Source organism: Trichosurus vulpecula, chromosome 6, assembly GCF_011100635.1.
Source record: "Trichosurus vulpecula isolate mTriVul1 chromosome 6, mTriVul1.pri, whole genome shotgun sequence".
Classification (NCBI taxonomy): domain Eukaryota; kingdom Metazoa; phylum Chordata; class Mammalia; order Diprotodontia; family Phalangeridae; genus Trichosurus; species Trichosurus vulpecula.
The window spans coordinates 213,810,185-213,830,766 of record NC_050578.1 but is presented as its reverse complement, the minus strand read 5'-3'; the positions used below and the strand labels follow the sequence as shown (position 1 = coordinate 213,830,766).

The 20,582-nt window shown below is 38.6% G+C and overlaps 1 protein-coding gene across 2 annotated transcripts in view; it reads left to right on the top strand.

Annotated features, from left to right (window-relative positions):
• Positions 1–20,582, top strand: part of MAEA (macrophage erythroblast attacher, E3 ubiquitin ligase) — a 130,358-nt gene that overhangs the window by 85,888 nt on the left and 23,888 nt on the right. For both annotated transcript variants that reach the window (XM_036762345.1, XM_036762344.1), the window contains one exon: positions 1,685–1,761. In XM_036762345.1, the coding sequence (XP_036618240.1) occupies positions 1,685–1,761 (77 nt within the window). The remainder of the gene's footprint in view (positions 1–1,684; positions 1,762–20,582) is intronic.

Sequence of the window (20,582 nt, the reverse complement as noted above, 5' to 3'; positions counted from 1 at the left end):
ATCAACTTTCTTTAACTCGATTATCTAGAATAAAGGATTTGCCTTTATTTTGTTATGGCCAACTCCTTTCCCTCTCCCCTCCCCAAACACTAAAGATTCTAATGGCAATGTATTGTAGGGACATGGTAAGGCATCAAAGAGAAGTCAGTGCCTAAATCTAGTTTAATTCTAATAATATCTAGAAGGAAATGTTCAATATACAATGGCTTTTGAAGCTGCAGTGTAGAATTTATATGCTGTTTTTCAAAAGAGTAAGATTGATATGCTTATTGATAGGATGCTATTAATGAATATTTTAAGATATTCAACTGCAAGTTCAGACTTTATTTTTTATTTTTGGATGATCTCTCACTTTTTAATGAATCGTGAATTTAAGCATCCCGGTCCTTTAGAGAAATGCCATGGTTTGAGAAAAAAAAATTCTATTGTGTTGTGATTTGAACACATTTGAACTCCAAAAATCAAATTAATTGAAGGGCAAATTACCCTGACTTCATTGAATATGACCTATCAGTGTATTATTGTACAGGTCCATAAGCCTTGATTCCTCCTTTGAGATTTACTAAAACCAAGCAGTTAAGGGTTTTTACTTTCTCTTAATTACTGTTTTTAAATGCATAAGTTCTTGGAAATTTCTATTGATGTCATCTGTGATACTTCACAAGTAGCATACAGATAAAGAAAGGATAAATCAGACTCCATTAGAGAAGTGAAGGAAGAAAATGGTTTAAATGAGCAGTAAAAAGATTCAAGGCTTATTTTCATTTTCTTAAGACTATTTAAAATAATGGATTTATAATATAAAATTGCTGCTGTGGGTATTTGTTTTCAGCAGGTTATATTTCACACATTTTGTGACCCAGTGATACATTTCTTTAGAGAAACACCTGTTTATATCATTAAGCCTCAAAGGGAATCCTCTAAAAGTGTAAAAGGTTTGAAAATGGATATTATTTTTGCTGTTTTTCTTTCCTTTCTTAGGGAGGACTGGGTGGGTATCTATTAAATCCTTGTTATTTTTAGTTTGCTTTCTAGAATTTATTTTTTTGTGGGAGTTGGAAGAGAATTTTCCTGCTGTTTTTCGTTTTCTGGAGTTGAGAAAAAAAGTCCTTGTTAAATAATCCAAACCTCCTGATTCAAACACTATTTTGATTTCCTAGTCATATTAATGATAACACAACCATGTGAACATGCTAAGCATAGCTGAGCAGCCAGAGCCTGAACTACTCCCTCCAATCTTCCTTCCAGGACATACTGGAATCCTGCTCCTCTGCTTGAATAGACTCATTAAGAAATTGCCTTTCTACCACAAATGGAATGTCTATAGCCCAGAGCTGTCCCTGACCACCCCCTCACCCCACCCCCACCCTGCTTTCTTACTGCCGTAAGGAAAAGTGGGAGCCATTCATTTCTCCAGTTAGTTGATCAACAGTAGGCTATATTCCTTACCATATAGGAAAAGTAAGTAGACATTTTGCTTGAATTTCTGGCCAGAATTCTAAAAGCTCATATATTCAGGTACCAAGTGGCCTTCCTTTCCTGCAGTACACACAAGATATAGCTAACAGTGTGTGAATGTCTGTGGGAGATGTATATATTGTTCTTTTATATGGATTTGGGGTTTGGCTGTCATCAAAGCACATGATATGCAGTATGTAAGCTCTTGTCTTATCTTTAATCTCAGAGCTGTCTGGAGTTCAGCCTCAGGATTCAGGAGTTCATTGAACTCATTCGACAGAATAAGAGACTGGATGCTGTGAGGTATGGAATTAAGATACTTAAAAGAACCTTTCTTAATAAGATTGTGATCTTTAAATATTGTTATTGCCAGGACTTGTAAAAAAAAATTCTCCCTGGCTCACTTACTGCAATAAAGTTTCTAATAATCTGTAGCCCCTGTGTGAGACAGTAGTGGCATAAACAAATAATTGCGTTGATTGACACGGCTGCCCTCCTCTTCTTTCCTCACTTATGTCCTGTTGATATCAAGGTTGTGGAAAAGCTAAGGAAGACGATTGCTTTCCTTTATGTCTCTTCTGTCATTTCCCCTACCTCCTGATGTCTCATGAGCATCTTGAGTCCTGGGAAGGTAGACAGTAGAATCTAGATGACTGGGCTCTTCTTCAGATTTAGAAGACTATTCAATGATGAGGCAAGTTTTACTGTGGCCAGTATTTTAAGAGCAACAGTAATAATTACAGATATGGGGGGGGGGGATAAGGGAGGGCTAATTTCTTTTTAGCTAGAATAGGCTCGTGGTCTGGTTTGATCCTGTCTTTCAGATGAATGTTGGGACCTTGCAAATTCTGAACCTTAATGTCCAAAGTGTTAACTATGACTGTGTACAAAAATCACATGCTAAGCTGTTTTTTGAGGTATGTTATTGCTGTGGAAGAATGATCAGAAACAAAAGAAAAATGGAAAAGATTTGCAAAAACAATTTCAACAAACTTTTCTCTCTTAAGGATACTGGCACCATCACACTAAGACTCTAATAGCAAAGGCCCTGGAGTGCCTGTGGAAGAAGTAGAAATCACAATAGAGAGAACAAAGACAGGAAAAGCAACCAGATTGGACCTAGTATTTGTTTATATACATACATACATACACACACACACACACATACATACATACATGTATGTATGCATGTAGATACACAATCCTTTCCAGAAATGTTGTTATTGTGAGGGTATTAAGGGACCAATAATACAAGAGGCTAAGCTTCCAAAGGCATAGAAAACTCCCAGACCTTTTTAATTACCATTCCCTCCCCCCACAAATGTCACTGAGAAAACATCCTTAGCTACCTAATATGCCTGCTTTCCCAGCTATACTAAATTTTTGAGAGTCATCAATGTATGAATTGAGGGCATTCTTGATGAGTAGGCTTTTGTTAGCATTAGTCAAGAGTTGGTCATGTCCTTAGCATCTCACAATTAACTGAAATTTGGAGACTATATTGTCTCATTATGATTATTGTTTGGTCACAAAAAAACATTTGATCGAATGAAAGGTCATCTTTGCAGCCAGGTGCCTCATCCATACATTAATATCATTCAAGATTTCTCAGAAGATGTAATAATCTATTCAGTAGGCCTTTATAAATATCAAGTGAGGCATGAAAGAGAGATGTATGCTCACAAGAAGTATTTGCCACTATAATGAAGGAAATCAGCATAGAATCCGGATCAAGGAAAGATTCTCTCTGAGTGGAAGATCTTCAAGAACTTTTGGGAGAAAGTGAACGTAAGTCACACATGGCTGGTTGGTTGCACTCTGAATTGTTGGGACTCCCAAATTAGTGACAGCACAGCCTTCATTGAGTATTTGAGAAAATGAACCGTGAGCTGAGGCCATAATTGGATAGGAAGGAGAAAATGGAATTTCTTTGAATTTCCCTCATGTCTTGACACTCCATCTTCATCTGATTCTAGTTATTCACCTAAGTCCTAGAGAAGAGCCATGGCAGTATTAAACACTGAGGACCCTAGAAGCCAGTCCTGTGTGTCTTACTCAAATATTTCTAGATATTAACAAGTAGAATTCAAAGTCCACTTGCCCTCCTATTACCTACCACTTGTGCTCATTGTTTAACCCTTCCATACTTGGCCTAAGAGTCGCTGCTCCCTGTGTAACTTAACAAGCCCAAATTTGGGGCACGAAACTTCAGAAAGACTGTTAAAACATTTTTCTAGGGTAATGGCCCTTAGATTTTCCTTCCTTTTTTGCTAGCAGCTCCGTGTCATGGAATTACTGCCCACTGTCATGCAGACCTCTGTTTGGTTTGTCACTATACTGCTTCACCAACTCCTTTTGGTTCCTCTAGCTCCATTGGAAGTTCAGCTCAGGTCCTGCCATCTTCAAGAGGCCCTTTTTGATCCCCCTCATCAAAAATGATTTTGTCTTTAGGTGTCATTTTAGCTACCACACTAGTTGTGCCTGACTTGGTAGAAGAGAAGAAGTCACGTCTGATGAGTGCTCAGATTCGAATATCCCATTTTCTCCTAATGTACCAAGCAGGCAGAAACCTCCTGGCTCAAACAAGGCCTCGGTGGGGGCTTTCTTAGACCTGGCATTGTGCTGTCAGCTTATACAAATGCTTTTGGAGTCCCTTCAAGGATACTTTTTGCTTCAATCAAATCAAATACTTTTTGTTGTCATTGTTATCAGCAAATATTGATGCCATCATTACAGTGTCATATTTGAACAGCCCCTAGAGAATCTCAGCAGGGATGGGGAATCTTTCATTTGCACATTCTGCAGAGCATCCTCCAGAGAAGTATATAAACAGGGCAGATATAGCACACAGTGTTATATGACTGCATTGAAGGTAGGTGGGGGAGGAGTGGGCAGAAAAAGAGAATTTGAAGCTGAAAATAAAAAATTGTAAAACAAATGTATTAAAGAGGTGCAAAGAAAGCATTCCCTGTACAAGGAGCATTGTATTGGATACTCTATCTCCACATTGTGAAATGTAACAGTTTGGCTCCTATTGGATGAATTTTAAGCACTGAGAACAAGCAAGAGAGGCTTGAAGAGGAAAGAGACCTGCCTCAGGGTCATCATAAGCAGCGGACAGGCTTTGTCCAAAGACAGCACAGCAAGGTGCCATTCTAAAGTGTTCAAAGAGCAAGTTGAGGGAAAGGGACAAGGCCTGATGCTTTCTACTCCGCCCCTTGCCCCTGCCCCTTAAGATTTTTTCTTTCTTTTCTGTAGGAGTTAAAGGAAAATCTAAAAATCTTAGGTATCACTGGTGGGAGCCTTGGATAATTAGTAGGCAGCTTAGCAGCTGTAATACTTCAGTCCAGTAATTTGGGTTATAATATAATCCAATATAAAGGGATACTAGTACCCATTTAAATTCTGATTACATAATATTAAGTATGATGTTTGATCATATCACTCCTTCCTACAAAACCAAGCCCTTCCCCCCTTTAATAGATAAATACCAGCTCACAAAAAGGATATACTGCACAAATGAATACATTATAGTTTTTCTGTTTTTCTACAATTCATTTTCCGTAATTGTTGGTATTTGTGGCCTTACTTGTTCCAGTGATATATTACAGGGTGCTTTGTGGGGGGAGGGGGGTGGCATTAAGGAATTTTAATAATTTTTGAGAACAAGAGAGATTTCTTTTGCACCAAAAGGCAATCATATTTTCAGTGGAAGTAGAGGGAGAGAAATTCTAGCTGTTCCTCTTGTCTGTGATCTTGGGTGAGTTGTTTCCACTCTTTGGGCTTTAATTTCCTCTGAAAATGAAGAGATTAGATGTAAGACTTTTAATTTAACATTGGTGTTCCCTTCATTTCTGTGAAGTCAGGCTCCACTAGAACGCTGGCTAAATGACACTTGAGGAAAAAAACCATGTATGAGGAAGGGGAACAGGAAAAGCCTCCTGAAGTTGGCAAAACCTGAACCGAACTTTCAATGGAGCTGAATAGAACAGTCAGTAAACACTGTTTAAGCACCTGCCATATGCCAAACACTGTATTAAGTGCTGGAAGGTAGGCAAAAGAAGATGAGAGCAAACGAAAAGTGCCATGGTGAAGAGCCCTGAAGATTAGGCTTTTACATAACTGAAAACTGCCTATGTAAAAATATTCACTTTTTATTTAAAGGAGAGAGAATTCTTGGCCAGTAGGTGAGCACAACAGATTATTATCTAGTCTGAATAAGAACTTTAGCTCATTTAACATAAGAGTGTGAATGACTAGAGCAGAAGCTGGAATGGAAACGGGGATACAAATTGACCAGTATGAGGTATCGAGAAACAGATACCTCGAAGTGGGAAATTAGAAAAATTTAGTGAAGCAGGACGTTTGAAATCATAGTGGAGAGTCCTATTAAAGGAAATACTGCCTTTTGAACAGAATTTTAGCTGAAATGTCTTCTGAAGCGTCCAGGATCTTGGGACTGAAAGGATGCTTAAAGGTACCAATGACATCCCTGCGTTCCTACTCAGACAACAATGCACTCACAGCGTCTTCACCTCACAGAACGTGTGCTCTAATTCATGGTGCTCGTGCAGCATTACTTTGCATCAGCACATCAGATACCACCTTTATGTGATCCCCAATACCTTAATCTTTAATATTAGAGTCATTCTCATTAGGATGTTAGCTATCTTTCTAAAGGAAGAAAAGAACCCAAGTGGATTTTTTGTTGTTGTGACATTTGGCTTGAATTGGGGGTCGGAGGAGTTGTGACATGTTCACACCTTAAAAAAATGCTCTATGCTTCTCAAATATTGTGAAAAAAGCTTTTCATCTTTATCTGTTCAGTACTTACTCCTCTGGGATATGCTGTAAACAACTTTTGAGGACAGTGGTGCTCTTTTGCTACGTAGATTCATTGCTTTCTAATGCCTTGCTCCTTTTGGCTTCTGAAGATAAATAGGTTCTCTCAAAGCAGTGTGAGGCCAGGCTTAGGAAGGAGTAAGAGGAAAGAACTGGTAGGCGGTGGGGGTGGGGGTGGAGAGGAGATTTTAAGTAGTGGTGCTTCAGGGGCTAAAATGGGTCCTTTGCAGTAAGCATAGTAGCTGTGAGTGTTATGTGCCTGTGAATGTTTACGTATGTGTAGTGTATAGATGTGTGTTTATATGTAAACATGTGCACGTGATACAATTGAATTGTTTCTGTCTTTAAGTTTCGAAGTTTAAAAAATTTTATGTTCAAAGGAAAATTTTGTGAAAAAATTTCGTAAAAATAAGTTATATTTAATATCAAAGAGCTTGGTCTCATTACATTCTAGGTTGTTGAACAAAATAGTAATTCTATGAGTTTCACGTATCTATACACAGACATATGTACACACACAAATGCATGAAATTCAAACTGATCTTCATTAAGATAATTCATGAGATTATAGGGAGAGTTCAGAAGAATCTGAAATTATCCAGGGCTAGGCCAACACCCTCATTTCAGTGTTAGGGGAAAAAATTGAGTCCCAGAAAGACTGAGACCATACCAAGTTTAAGAAGCAAGGACAAGATTATAACTCAGGACTTTAGCTTCCAAAATCAGTGTTCTTCTCCCCACACTGCACTGACTTAAGTATGATAGGTCTCCCCTCAGTTAAAGTTACTAGATGAAATGGTAGGGGAAGTTCAGCAAGGATAACAGGGGAACATGTCAGTGAATCACTGTTCAGTTCTAGCTCTGTGGCTGTACAGGTAAAGTCTGGCTGTAAGTGATTTTTGCCCATGGACTGAACATATTGCTGTTGATAACTTTATAAAGGGAGCCAAAGCCTAGCTTCTCCCTGTACCCCACAACAAATAAGAAACCTAGTTTTAGAATGTCCTGATTGAACTTTAAGCCAGCGATAAATGAAAACAAGCAGGAGCGTGGGAAGGGCCAGAAAGAAAAGAAAAGTGTAACTGTTGTCCAAGTGCCAGTTTCCCATCAAGGGTCTCACTTGAGCTGGACTGAAGTTGGCCCTGCCTCATGGCATGCTGCTTACAGATAGTGGGCAGGAAGAGGGTGTCATTGGCCTGAGGGTGGGAAGGAAGAAGAGGTCCCTTGCTCAAGTCTTCTGTATTGCTCTTCATCTTCTCCCTCCACCATATGTGTAAGTTATCATTTGAATGGCAGTTTACACCAGGCTGTAGAACAAGTGAAAGGTAGATAGCCCCTGTTGTATACGTTGTACCTCTCAGGATAGGCCTGTATGTCAGTTTTCAGGTAATGTGTCCCAGCTGAAATGGTGCCAGAATTTTGGGAAGAGATTTTCCCCAAACTGAGTAATATTCACAAATGGATTGTAATAATAGTTTCTCAAATAAGATCAGAGATACTGTGAAAAAGGAGATGGTTTCATAATGCTTATGGTAGCAGCATCAGAAAATTCCAAGTAATGGAACAAAAGCAGAGAACAGTAAAATCGCAGCTCTTCTACTTCTACTCTGTAACTGTAGCTAAGTTGCTTCATGTCCCAGTGCCTTAATTTCCTCATCACAACTCACAGTTATATGTGATTTTAGGGTCCCTTCCAGCTCTGACATTCCTTGAGTTTTTGAAAGCAGAGATGCTAGTGAGTAAATGGGAGAGTGAGAGACATAAAAGAGCAGAATTCCTAATTTGAATTAGTTGGCACTGCTAAGGGGATATTAACTGAAAACATGTAAGCATAGTGCTGATATGGGCCCAGTTATAAAAGCAAAGGATCATTTGAACAGTACCATTTCAGGAAGGAAAGAGAACAGTGAGCCCGGTCTGTGTCCGTTGTGGTCATTCTGTGGCTGAATAAAAGGGAGATTTGAAATGGAATGTTGAATCTGGTGATACCATCATCCATTTTGTGCTTTTCTAAAGAACTAAGTAGGTAGCTAGGAGTTTTCATAGAATTGTCTAAAAATTAAAACCTTTCCATTTCCTCAAGTGCTAACTATATTGCTACTTCACTTAGTTCATTTATTTCCATAAATTGAAAGGTACCTTTTTTTGCCTAACCCTGTGCTTTTGACAGAAGTGATCCACTGATTGTATAGTACAGCCCATATTTGGTATTTCTTCACTAGTCTTATTGTCCTAAAAGAAATAACGTTTCAGAAATGCAATGAATCATGTAATAGTTTTAAACACCATATTCTCATTTTACGTTTTTAAAAAATATTTTCATGACTACACAGTGCTTGAAAAATTTCCTTGTGATTTATCAAGGTCTGAGAGAGAAGAGGAAGAAGTGTTGCTTGGTTTTTTGGCTAGGTGTGTAAATTTCCCAATGCTGTTAGCCAGTCCAGATCTCCTCTTCTCTTTTTATTAGCTTGCTTGTGTTAAGTGCCTGCAGCAGGATTCTTTCAGAATTGTGTCCATGGTGCAGTAAATAGGTCAGGCATCCATTAGGAAGCAGAGAAAGAGGCTGTTTACCAAGTAGTTTCCTGTATGAGTGGAACTGGGAGAGCTGACATTTTGGGAAACGCAGCTGGTGTTTAAATAAGTTTGAAAGCTTTGCCTACTGCCTACTGAGAACCTCCAAAGTGACATGTTGCTTTTAGGTTACAATTGATGTGAGCTTTAAAAATATATATCTTATTTAATAACAATGTTTAAATATCTAACGCTTTTAAAAGCATGATGTGTGCTTATTGAGTTCCTCTTCAATAGTTTCCAAGGGCAGCATTGAAAGTACAAGCTTTAAGAATTTATAAAAATTATGTGTTTAGTGTTAAAGTTGGGATACAAACAAAAAATACATGAAAACTCAGTTGAAACTGATATTCCCTTTCCCCTCTAATACACTCACCTCTTGTCAACTCCTCTTTCATTGTCTCCTTATGGTCTGGAAGGGACTCTGGATTCTTCCAGGCTGTGTCAATATAGCTTAGGCTCTGGAAGGTCCTACCAAACTGGAAAGACTTCAAGTGTACAATTGGCAATAGACTGTGCATCTTGTGTCTTGAGTATTCACCCAGCTGAATCCACAAAGATTCGTTGCCAGAAGGTTGGTCCCAAGTATTAATGGTTTGGGGCACAGCAACTGATAAAGAAAGTTTGCTTAGATTATAAAGGGATTCAAATCTGCATCATTGGAGAACATGAACACACCAGTGAAATTACAGATCCTTGACATTCACCAGTTTTTAAAAGGAGGAAACAGTGGCAAAATAGTAAGCCTTTTTGCTGGATCATCAGCCATTTCCAGTAAGCCTGTCATTCCCTATGGTTCTGTTCTGGGATCTCTTCTTTCTTGTATTTTTTCTCTTGGTGAGTTCATTTGCTCCTGAGGTTCAGTTATATTAACCCAGGTGATTCTAAAAGCTCCATGCAACCCTAGTTTTTCTACTGAGCTCCCACATTACCAACTATGTGATTGCTACTCCGGCTTGGTTTCCCCCATCAGCAACTCAGATTCAACTAGTTGAAGATATAATCATCTGTCTAAGCACCCAAGTTCAAGCCCTCGAAGTCCTCCTTGACTCTGTCTTCTTTTCTTACTGCTCCTGCCCCAACCTCTAACATACATTCATTTGCCAGTTGTCAATTCTATCTCAACAACTTCTCCAGCAAGACAGTCTACGAGAGCAACATATCAGTGCTATCTCCTGCTGTCTCCGTTCACACAGCTTCTGCTCTAGTTTAGGCCCCTCATCTCTTACCTGAACTATTGCACTTCCTTCCTAAGTAGTCTCTCTGCTTCTGGTCTCTTCCCTCTCTAATCCATCTTTCACACAGCTGCCAAATTAGTATTCTTCAAACCCAGATCCAAACATGCCACTTCCTCAATCATCAATTCTCAGTGACCCTTTATTGCCTCAAATTCCTCATTGTAGCATTTAAAGCCCCCCACAATTGACTTCCCACCTAAATACATTTCCAGGCTGATTTCCTATTCTTTTTACACTAACCCTGTTAACCTACTAACCAGTCCTAAAACTCGGCACTCCATCTCTGACCCCTTTCTACAGACTGTCCCCCTGTGCCCAAAATGTACATCCTCCTCATCTCTCCCTCTTGGAATTCTTACCTTCCTTCATGCTCAGCTTAGATGCCTTGTCTAGGTGAAACCTTTCCTGATCTCCACTTGTCCCACTCCTACAAAATAGTTGGTAGGCTCTCCTTCCAGTAATTATTTTGATTTATTTTTCTGTGTACATATTTTCTGCCTTTTCCCCAAATAGAGTATAAGCTATTTGAAAGTAAAAATCTCAATTTTGTCTTTGTATCCCCATTGCCCAATATAGTACCTTGCCCAAAGTAGTCATTTAATAAATAATATTTGTCCAGTTTAACTGAACTGAACAGAATATCTTTGACATTTCATTTTTATCGATTAGTGATCTGTCTTTCCCCACTATCACCATGCTTTTAAACTTTCGATAGTATTAAACACCTCTCCTTTGTAGTTTTCTGGGTATTGCATATAACTAGTAATGCTCAAAGAAAGGACATTGATCAAGTCATCATGGCCACAGTAATTTATATTCATATTTTGCCTTGGACAAATAGCCAGCGTTCTATGAAAGGTAAAGGAAAGAACTTTTAACTTATTTCTAACAAGTCTGGAATTTACCAAGTTGTTGAATCCTGGATAATTCACTTCAGTTTTATGTATGTGGAATAACTAGGTAACGTTTCCTGTATTTTGGACTTTTCTTAGCAGGAACGTCGTTAATATGTCTTTTTTTTTTCAGAGGTAGATTGTTATATCTTCCTTGATGGTGATAAAATACTTGTCAAAAGTTTAAGAAGTAAAAATATAAAAAGAACATTGAGGGCTTTTTCTAAATATATGTATGTACAAGTCTGTAACAAATTCATATGGTCTTATCTTAAACAACTTATTTTTGTCATTGAAGAAGTTTCTCTTTTAACACATGGAAAGGTCAGCTCTTTCATTAGTTGACCACAGTCATGCTGATGAGACTCTTGAGAAGGTTTTATCCTTTCTCGCCATTCCCAGTCACTTGACATGGAGGGTAGAGTTTGTAGGATATGTAGCTCTCTTGGCCTTTATTTCTCAGATAACTGTGTGCACCCCTTTGAGGAGAGGAACCAAACTGCCTAAGACAAAAGGGCAGGGAGAGCAAAGGCACTCTCACAGAATCAAAGCTGGTGAATCTAAGGTGTGGAAAGGGTGCTAAAGACTGTCTGCTCCAATACTTTCCTCCCCCTGCCCCCTTCCAGTTTTACAGAAATGGACAGTAATTTGCCCTAAGGTGACTCAGTAACTGCTTCTCCACGTAACTTCCCAAACCAAAGCAAGTCATCCAGGTACACGATCTATGGGACATATATCTCACCTCCATCGCCTGTTCCTGGTTCCAGCCTATCCTTCCAGCCTCATTGGACATTATTTCCTCCTCCATGATCTACAGTCCAGCTGCACTCGCCTGTGACACTCTCACCTCTGTGCCTTTGCACATTTCTCCATGCCTGGGACGCACTCCCTCCTTACCTCTAGTTCTACCTTCTACTTACCTCTATTAGCCCTCTCTTCCTTTAAGATGGCAGCTCAAGCACCATCTTCTAAGGAAGCCTTTCTTGATCTCCCCAATAGCCATTATCCTCCCTTTCAAACTGCTTGTATTTGTTAAATTTTATTTATGCTTTATGTTGTTTTATGTGTGCTCGTTGTCTTCCCCGTAGATCTATGCTCCTCTTCTTCCAATTAGGGATTGTTTTATTCTTTGTACTTTATCCCCAGCACATTGTGCAGTCCCTGGTACAAAGTAGGCATTTAATAAATGCTTATTAATTTATTGATCAAAGTAGAGCAGTATAACAAGGCAAGATTCACACTTGGTAGGGCCCCTTCTTCTCCAGCCCCCGTCCGTTCTAAACAGATATCTGATGAGAAGATTTACACAGCACCTAACCACCTCATTTTACAGACAGAAAAACTGAGCCTTGGAAATCAAGTTACTTGCCCAAGGCCCTCTAGGGAATGCACAGGAGACCTGGGTTTTATACTCAGCATCTCTAACTCCCAAGTCTAGGGCTTTTTCAATTTTACCAGAATTCTGCTTTGTTTTTTTTTTCCTAGCCAGCTCATTCCCTCTTCAGTCAAGACTCATTGACATATGCCAAAACAGGCAAAAAATTCTTTTCATGCCTTCTAATACCATTTCTCACCCCACCCCACTTGTCCTTAACTTTCAGGTGTAATTAACTATGTTTTCATGATCTCAGCATACCTCATAAAGAGCTACAATATGCCAGGCCTCCCTCACCAGGCTACTGACAGTTGTTGCATTTCTTATAGACTCATCTACAAACAAATACAGACACCAGTTATTTGGCGACACAGGTTACTTGATCTTGTCAAGCAAAAGCCTGACCATATTCACACACTGGTAGAGCCTTCACATTGTCCCTAAAGGCCCACAGAGAGAATTAGACAGTTTAAAAGAGTCTCATTATATCAGACAATCAGGAGGTGTCCGCATTCTATTAAGAAGAAAGGGAATATTCACTATTCCCCCTCCCCTGCCCCCCAGGCCATTGATAACTGATTCTGATTTTGAGTTCAGAGCAATGTTTCTTAGATTGGTACATTGAAGTAACAAAAAATAGTGTAGAAGAGGCTGGCAGATTTCTGGAGCCACTTTACTATAAATCCCTGCACATTAATGGACATCATCTCCCAGAAATGAGGGACAGCAAAGATCAGCTTTCCTGCTTACACAATCATAACTACTCACTCTTCTTCATCAAAGACTTATAATTTTATTGGCTTTGAGGGTTCTTTCCGCTGAAACAGATTGCAGTTCTTTTTTCTATATGTGGTCTTTCAGTGTTATTGCTGAAACATCCATTACCTTTTTATTTGTGTGGCCAACCTCAAGATGACAAACCTCCCCAAACTTAGCCAGTCTACTCCTTGGACAGCCTTTTGTCATTTGGCACATGCTCAAAGCCTTTATATTTTATATGAAAAGGTCTGTCAGAGCATCATTAATCCAGAGTTATCTCCACCCTAGAATAAGGTTTTGGGATAGAATTTTAATGAATGAATTCACATTTATATAACACTTTAAAGTTCACAAAATATTTTGGTCCCAACAGCCCAGAAAGGTGTAGTTAGTATAAGCACCATGTTATGGATGAGGAAACAGACTCGGGGGCTAAATGACTCACCTTCAGTCACAGAGCTAATAAATAGTAGATCTGGAATTTGAATCTAGGTCATGTGACTCCAGTTGCATTGTTCTTTCTACTACATCATGCTGGCTTTTGTGGAAAGAGATCATGTACCACTTGCCTCAGCAATTCATGGACCTTATATAAGGTATGTCTTTCCCTCCTCCCTGAATTCAGAGACTATCCTATCTTCTTGGCCAAAGAGATAAATAGGGTAAGATCTCAGGAGCCTCCTGGTGAATCAACACAAAAAGGCTGAAGCAGACATCAGTCTGCCTGTACCCTCAGGGTCTTTCTGACTATCCGTAGTCCTACCTCCAGAAAGACTGCTTCCCAAAATAGGAAATGATGCAGCATTAGGCTCTTTCCCTGCAATAGCTTACTTCCTCCTTACTAGACCATTTGACCCTCAAGGCCAAGGCACCCAAACTTTACCCAATAATCCTTTCCTTTAGGCAGAGACATTCATTGGCTGCCCACTAACAGACTCTCACTTGTTCAGTTCAACTTAGCTGACATTTATATTGAGGTAACACCCACAGCTCTTCACAAGCTCTGTCACAGTATTTTAAAGTCCTTCCATGCAGCTGGTGATCTGTTTCTTCCTGATATCAGGGGTCTGTCTGAGAGGTAGTCTAACAATTCCATAGTAGTTCTTAACGGTCTTTCTGAAGTCTACCTGTGTCATGACCAAATTTGCACAACTAACACGGATACTTTTCCATCTTTAAAGAAATTCCAGTTAGGAGTAGGACAGCTTTTCTGAAGTTATGTTGGCCCTGACATCTTTTATAAAATGAGGGGTTGGGCTAAATGATTTTGCAGTTTTGTTGTGTTTTAAGTTCTCATTTTCTGAGAAAATATGAAAGTATACAATATGTAATATTGGAAACTAATAAGCAGAAAAGTTATTGGGGAAAAATAAGGTCACACTAGTCTTTAAAAAAGCTGAATTTGTTTTTAAAAATATTTTATTTTTCTTCCAATTACATGTAAAAATTATTTTTTAAGTTTTGCATTCCACGTTCTATCATTCCCTCCCCTCTCTCTCCCTTCCCTGTGACTGTAAGCAATCTGATATAGATTTTACATGTACAATCATGTAAAACATTTCAATATTAGTCATTTTGTGCAATTAGAAAGAAAGAAAGAGCTTCAGTCTGTATTCAGACAACATCAGTTCTTTCTCTGGAGATGGATAGCATTTTTCATCATGAGTCCTTTGAAATTGTCTTGAATCAGTACATCGTATTGCTGAGAATAGCCAAGTCATTCACAATTGTTCAGTATGCAGTATTGCTGTTACTGTGTACAATGTTCTCCTGGTTTTGCTCACTTCACTTTGTATCAGTCCATGTCAGTCTTTCTAGGTTTTGTTTGAAATCATCCTACTTATCATCTCTTATAGCACAGTAATATTTCAATACAGTCATGTATCACAACTTGTTTGAACCTTTTTTTTAAAGGAGGTTAGGGACAGAAACTAATCATGAAAAGAAAGCACATTGGTATATAATTTTTATAATCAAGGAAGATATAAATCTACCTCTGGGTAAAGAAATCAAGACTTCACATTTGTTGTCTTTGGAGAGGCACAGAGGGAATGCCTTTCTATATGGGGGGAAATGGGGAAAGAGACAAATGAGATAAGAGATGCCTGGTTCTGGAGGTCATTGAAGGCTAAACTAATGAACTTGGACTTGACATATTAAAAACTAACAAGCCACTGAAGTTGTTGAAAAGAGTGACAGATGGTGCACACTGTATTTAGAATTCTCTTGAGGCTATCTATAGTATAAACTTGCAAGAGAAGAAATGAGGGACAGAAAACCCAGGCAGGCATGAGGTGATAGTCTAGATAGGGTTGTGTTGATAATAATAATGCAATTCAGCAAGCACTAACTAAATATCCATTATGTGTCAAGCACTGTTCTAGGTGCCAGAGATACAGTGACAAAAAGAAAATAGTCCCTGCCCTAAAGAAGCTTGCATTCTCTTGGGGGACCATCATGTTCAAAAATAAGTAAAAATAAAATTATACAAAGCATTAAAACGTAATTTCAGAGAAAGAAGTGAACACTAACAGCTTGAGGGAGGGATGAGGTGCAACTTGAGCCATGCTTTAATGGGAGTTACAGGTTCTGAGAAACCAGGATGAGGAGGGAGACCTGCCTAGGCCCAGGAGCTTGAAGAAAAGAAGTTTATTTGTTGTGTACAGAAAACAAGGAGGCCAGTTGGCTCTAATATAGTGTATGTACAGTCAGCCTGGAAAAGAGATGTTTGAACCAGAGTGTGAGAGAGTTTAAATATCAAGTGGAAGTATTTGTGTTTTATCCTTGAGGCAATAGGGAGTCACTTTTGCTTCTTGAGCAAGGGAGTTAGATGGGTAGATTTGTGCTTTAGGACAGTTGAAAAGTTGGGTGCAGGAAGACAAATTAGAAAGCTGTTTTAATAGCCCAAGCGAGAAGGACCTAAGTAAGAAGGAAGAGGACAAAGATGAGAGGTGTTGTAGATGTAGAAATACAAGGTTTAGCAATTGATTGGTTATGTGAGATAAGGAGAATGAGGAGTGAAGGATAAGCCTGGTATTGTGAACTTAAGAGACCAGAAGGTGGTATCCTTGCAAGAAATAGGGATGTTTTGGCAAAGGGTAAAAAGGGTGGAAAATGAGAATGGATTCCATTTTGGATATGCTAAGTTTGAGATGCTGTGGGGCATCACATTGGAAATGACAGGCAGTCAGTTGGAGATGAATATATAAATTTGGCAAACTAGGATTGGAAATATAGATTTGGAGTTTACCTACATAGAGATGAGAGTTGAATCCATGGGAATTGATGAAATCACTGAGGAGTATAGGGAGAGAAAAGGAAAGGACCCAGGACAAAGCCTTGGGAGACACCCCTATGCAGGGGCTGAGATATGAATGATTATCCTTCAAAGGAGACTAAGAAGGTGGGTTGGTCAAGGTGGCAAGAGAAGCCCATCACTGGATTTAGGAAGAAACATCCTTGGTGAGTTAGCGAGCAGGTTCAGTCAAGTAGCAGGAATGAAAGCCAGAGTAGAAGAGAATTACATAACGGTAATACTAGTAAACTGACAGCACTTAAAAATTTTGAAGATCAAGCAACTCTTAGGTTCCCCTCATATCCATTAGATTTGCAAAGAGGAAAACAAAATATGTTGGAGGGTTTTAGGAAACAGAGGCGGAAGAGGGCAAGAGCGATATGAAACCATGCCCCATGTCACTAAACAACACATGTCTTTTGGCTCAGTGATCTTATCACTATGCCTATGCCTGCATAAAAGATTAAAGAAAAAAAGAAAAGGACCTCTATGTGCCAAAATGTTTATAGCACTTATATTACTATTTTTTAAAATTTGGCAAAGAAATGAAAACTATCAGTGCCCATCAGTTAGGAGGTGGCTGAACAGATTATAGTCTATGAATATAAAGAAATACCCATCTCCTCCATTTTCCCCTCCACTGTAAAAGCTTTTTCTTGCCTCTTTTTTTAACCTCATTCTGCCTCTCCTTTTCCCTTTCTCCCAATGAATTCTTCTTTCTCACCCCTTAATTTTATTTTTTTAGATATCATCCCATCATACTCAACTCATACCTGTGCCTTCTGTCTATATATACTCCTAACTGCCCTACTGGGAAAATTCTTATGAGTTATAAGTATCATTTTCCCATCTAGGAATGTAAAACAGTTTAACCTTATTAATTGAAAGTCAGATTTGATATTTATCTCTGGTCTTTTCATCAGGAATGTTTGAAAGTCCTCTATTTCATTAAATATCCATTCTCTCCCCCTGCCCTCCCCTCAGGGATTGTACTCAGTTTTCTGGGTAGGTGATCCTAGGTTGTAATCCTAGCTTCTTTGCCCTCTGGAATATCACATTCCAAGACCTCTGATCCTTTAAGGTAGAAGCTGCTAAATCTTGTGTGATCCTGACTACGGCTCCATGATACTTGAATTGTTTCTTTCTGGCTCCTTGCATATTTTCTCCTTGACCTGTGATCTCTGGGATTTGGCTATAATATTTCTGGAAGTTTTCATTTTGGGACCTCTTTCAGGAGGTGATCAGTGATTTCTTTTGATTTCTATTTTACCCTCTGTTTCCAGAATATCAGGGCAGTTTTCCTTGATAATTTTTTGAAGGATGATGTTGAGGCTCTTTTTTTGTTCATGGTTTTCAAGTAGTCCAATAATTTTAAAATTATCTCTCCTGGATCTGTTTCCAGTTCAGTTGGTTTTCCAGTGAGATATTAAACATTTTCTTCTATTTTTTCATTTTTTTTGTTTTGTTTTATTGTTTCTTGATGTCTCATAAAGTCATTAACTTCCACTTGCTCAATTCTAATTTTGAAGGAATTATTTTCTTCAATGAGCTTTTGTGCCTCCTTTTCCATTTGGCCAATTGTACTTTTTAAGGAGTTCTTTTCTTCAGTGAATTTTTGTGCCTCCTTTTCCATTTGGCCAATTTTGCTTTTCAAGGAGTTCTCTTCGGTTGAATGCCTTCTTAGCAAGCAAAGTGGAAGGTGAGAGAAACTTATTAACAGCAGAGAGTGCTTAGTTTTAAGTGATTTAAGCAAGGAGATATGTTGGGGCAGGGGGGTGTTAAATTTATTTTATATAATTTTCTTCCTATGACTGCCCTAGAAAAAAAAAATTAGTATAGCACTGTGATCCATGTCTTTAATTTGTGGTGGTCTTTCTTTTCTTTATGCTATTTCTTAGTTAGATTTAAATCAAGTTCTCAAAGTTTTATGAACAAATTAATTAGCCCCCTTCATCCTTTTGAGCTTGTGCCAAAATTGAAGAATATTTCTCCTTCTTTGAACATCCTACAGAGAATCTTAAATTCTGCCTCACTCCTTGCAGTCCCCTCTGACCTTGACTTTCATAATGTGGTTCCATCTAGATTAACCACTGCTATGTGGTATAATGAGAAGGACATTGGACTCTGAGTCAGAAGACATGGATTCACAGAATTTAGACTTATAAGGCATCTTCGCAGAATCCCCTCTAACCAAGACAGGTGGTTATCCAGCCTCTGCTTAAAGACCACCAGTGAAAGGCAACTAACCACCTCTCTAAGCAGCTCCTTCTGCTTTTGATTATCTCTGACAAGAAACTTTTACTTGCATCCAGCCAAAATTTTCTTCTTTGCACCTTTCACCCACTGCTCTTGTTTCTGCAGTGGTTGAAATCTTAGTTCAACTACTTACTAACAACATAGGTCACTTGTCCTATCTAGGAACTGGTTTCTTTCTCCATAAAATGAGAGAACTCTTTCAGCATTACATTTTATGACACTTTAATCTGTAACTTCTATTTCATTCCACAACCTATATCCTCCAGGCATCGAGTGTCCAAGGAGCCCTATCTCCTACTGTTCTTTAAGTACGCAAGTCCACTTGCCAGTCTCTTGCATCTCAGTCCCTATAGACATAATACCAAAGTTTGTTTCTGCTCATTGAGTTCCCTCTCCATTCTATCTTCAAATTATGGACTATTTTTACTACACATAGCTGATAACTTCCTCCTTCCCCATTGTGACTAATAGCATACGTTTGTAACAGCTGGTTATACTTTGGGTTGCAGTCTGTGTTCACATAATAGCCTTATTTTTATTTTATGAAGTAACTGGCCTATGTGGAAATTAAGAATGTAGTCTTGCCTAGCACCGTTCTCTAATCAGCCAAACTAACTGGTTCCAACGTAACTATAAGATACTTTAAACTGAATCTTTCATCAACTCAGATGTAAATATGAAAAAACAGACCTGCTCCTTAAATATGACAAAGTCACACTCTTCGTCTTTACATCCCTTACCTAAACCCATATTCCTAGTTTAAAAGTAAAAGGACAGTCCCTCCAAACAAGCAAGCTATCCATTCATTTTGCTCTGATGCAAAATCTTGTTACTTTTTTCCTTTTACAATTTTTATCACTCCAATTTATATTTAATAATGTGGTGTTTACACTACTATAGCTTCTTCACTGTCTCTCCACTTTAGTTTGTCTTCAACCCTCATCATGTTGAATTAACCATCATCTTCAACCCCAAATATGCCAGTGTTCTCCATGGCAATCAGTCAGTAAAGATTTATTAAGTACCTACTATTTTTCCACAGTGGGCATTCCAGAATTCTACAGAGGGACTTAAAAGGATGTTAAAATTGGCAATATCAGTATTGCCTTGATGAAAGCATTGTTCCCATAATTGTTTTAGAAAAAAAATCCTTCCTCATTTTTGGTGACCAATATTGCTGTATTCTGTAATTGTTTTTATGTAGTTCTTTGTGAGTTAATATATTAGAATACCCTATAAATTTAAAGAACTAACAAATACAACATTTGTTACTTTGGTATAACAATAAAATACCACACACTTAGCACTCTGCTAAATGTGAAGATAGAGACAAAAAATGAAAGTCCCTATCCTCAATGGACTTACATTTCACTGGGAGAAAACAACATCTATACCACAAATAAATATGAAGTAATTTAGGGTTGAAAAGGTAGGTATTAATGAATATGGGTACCCAAAAAAAGGCTTCCTATAGGTGTTAGCACTTGAGCTGAGCCTTAATGGAAGCTGGGAAAGATTGTTACCTTCCAGCCTATGCAAAGGCCCAGAGGGAGGAGAGAGCAAGGAGGCCAGTGTGACTGGAATAGAAAGGGAAGGAAGTCTAGAGAGGACAACTGAAACAGAATGGGGGGCTGGGGGCTGGGTTAATTTTACATATAATCTAAAGTTAACAAAAATAACCAAAATAACATTTAAGTGTCTGCTATGTGCCAGGAACTGTGCTAAATGCTGGGGATACCAAAAAAGAGGCTAAAGACATTGCTGCCCTCAATGAGCTCACAATCTAGTGGGAGAGACAACAGATATATACAAAAAGCTATATACTGGTTAAATAGGAAACAATTAAGAGAGGGAAGGCACCAGAATTAAGAGGAGTTGGGAAATGTTTCCAGTAA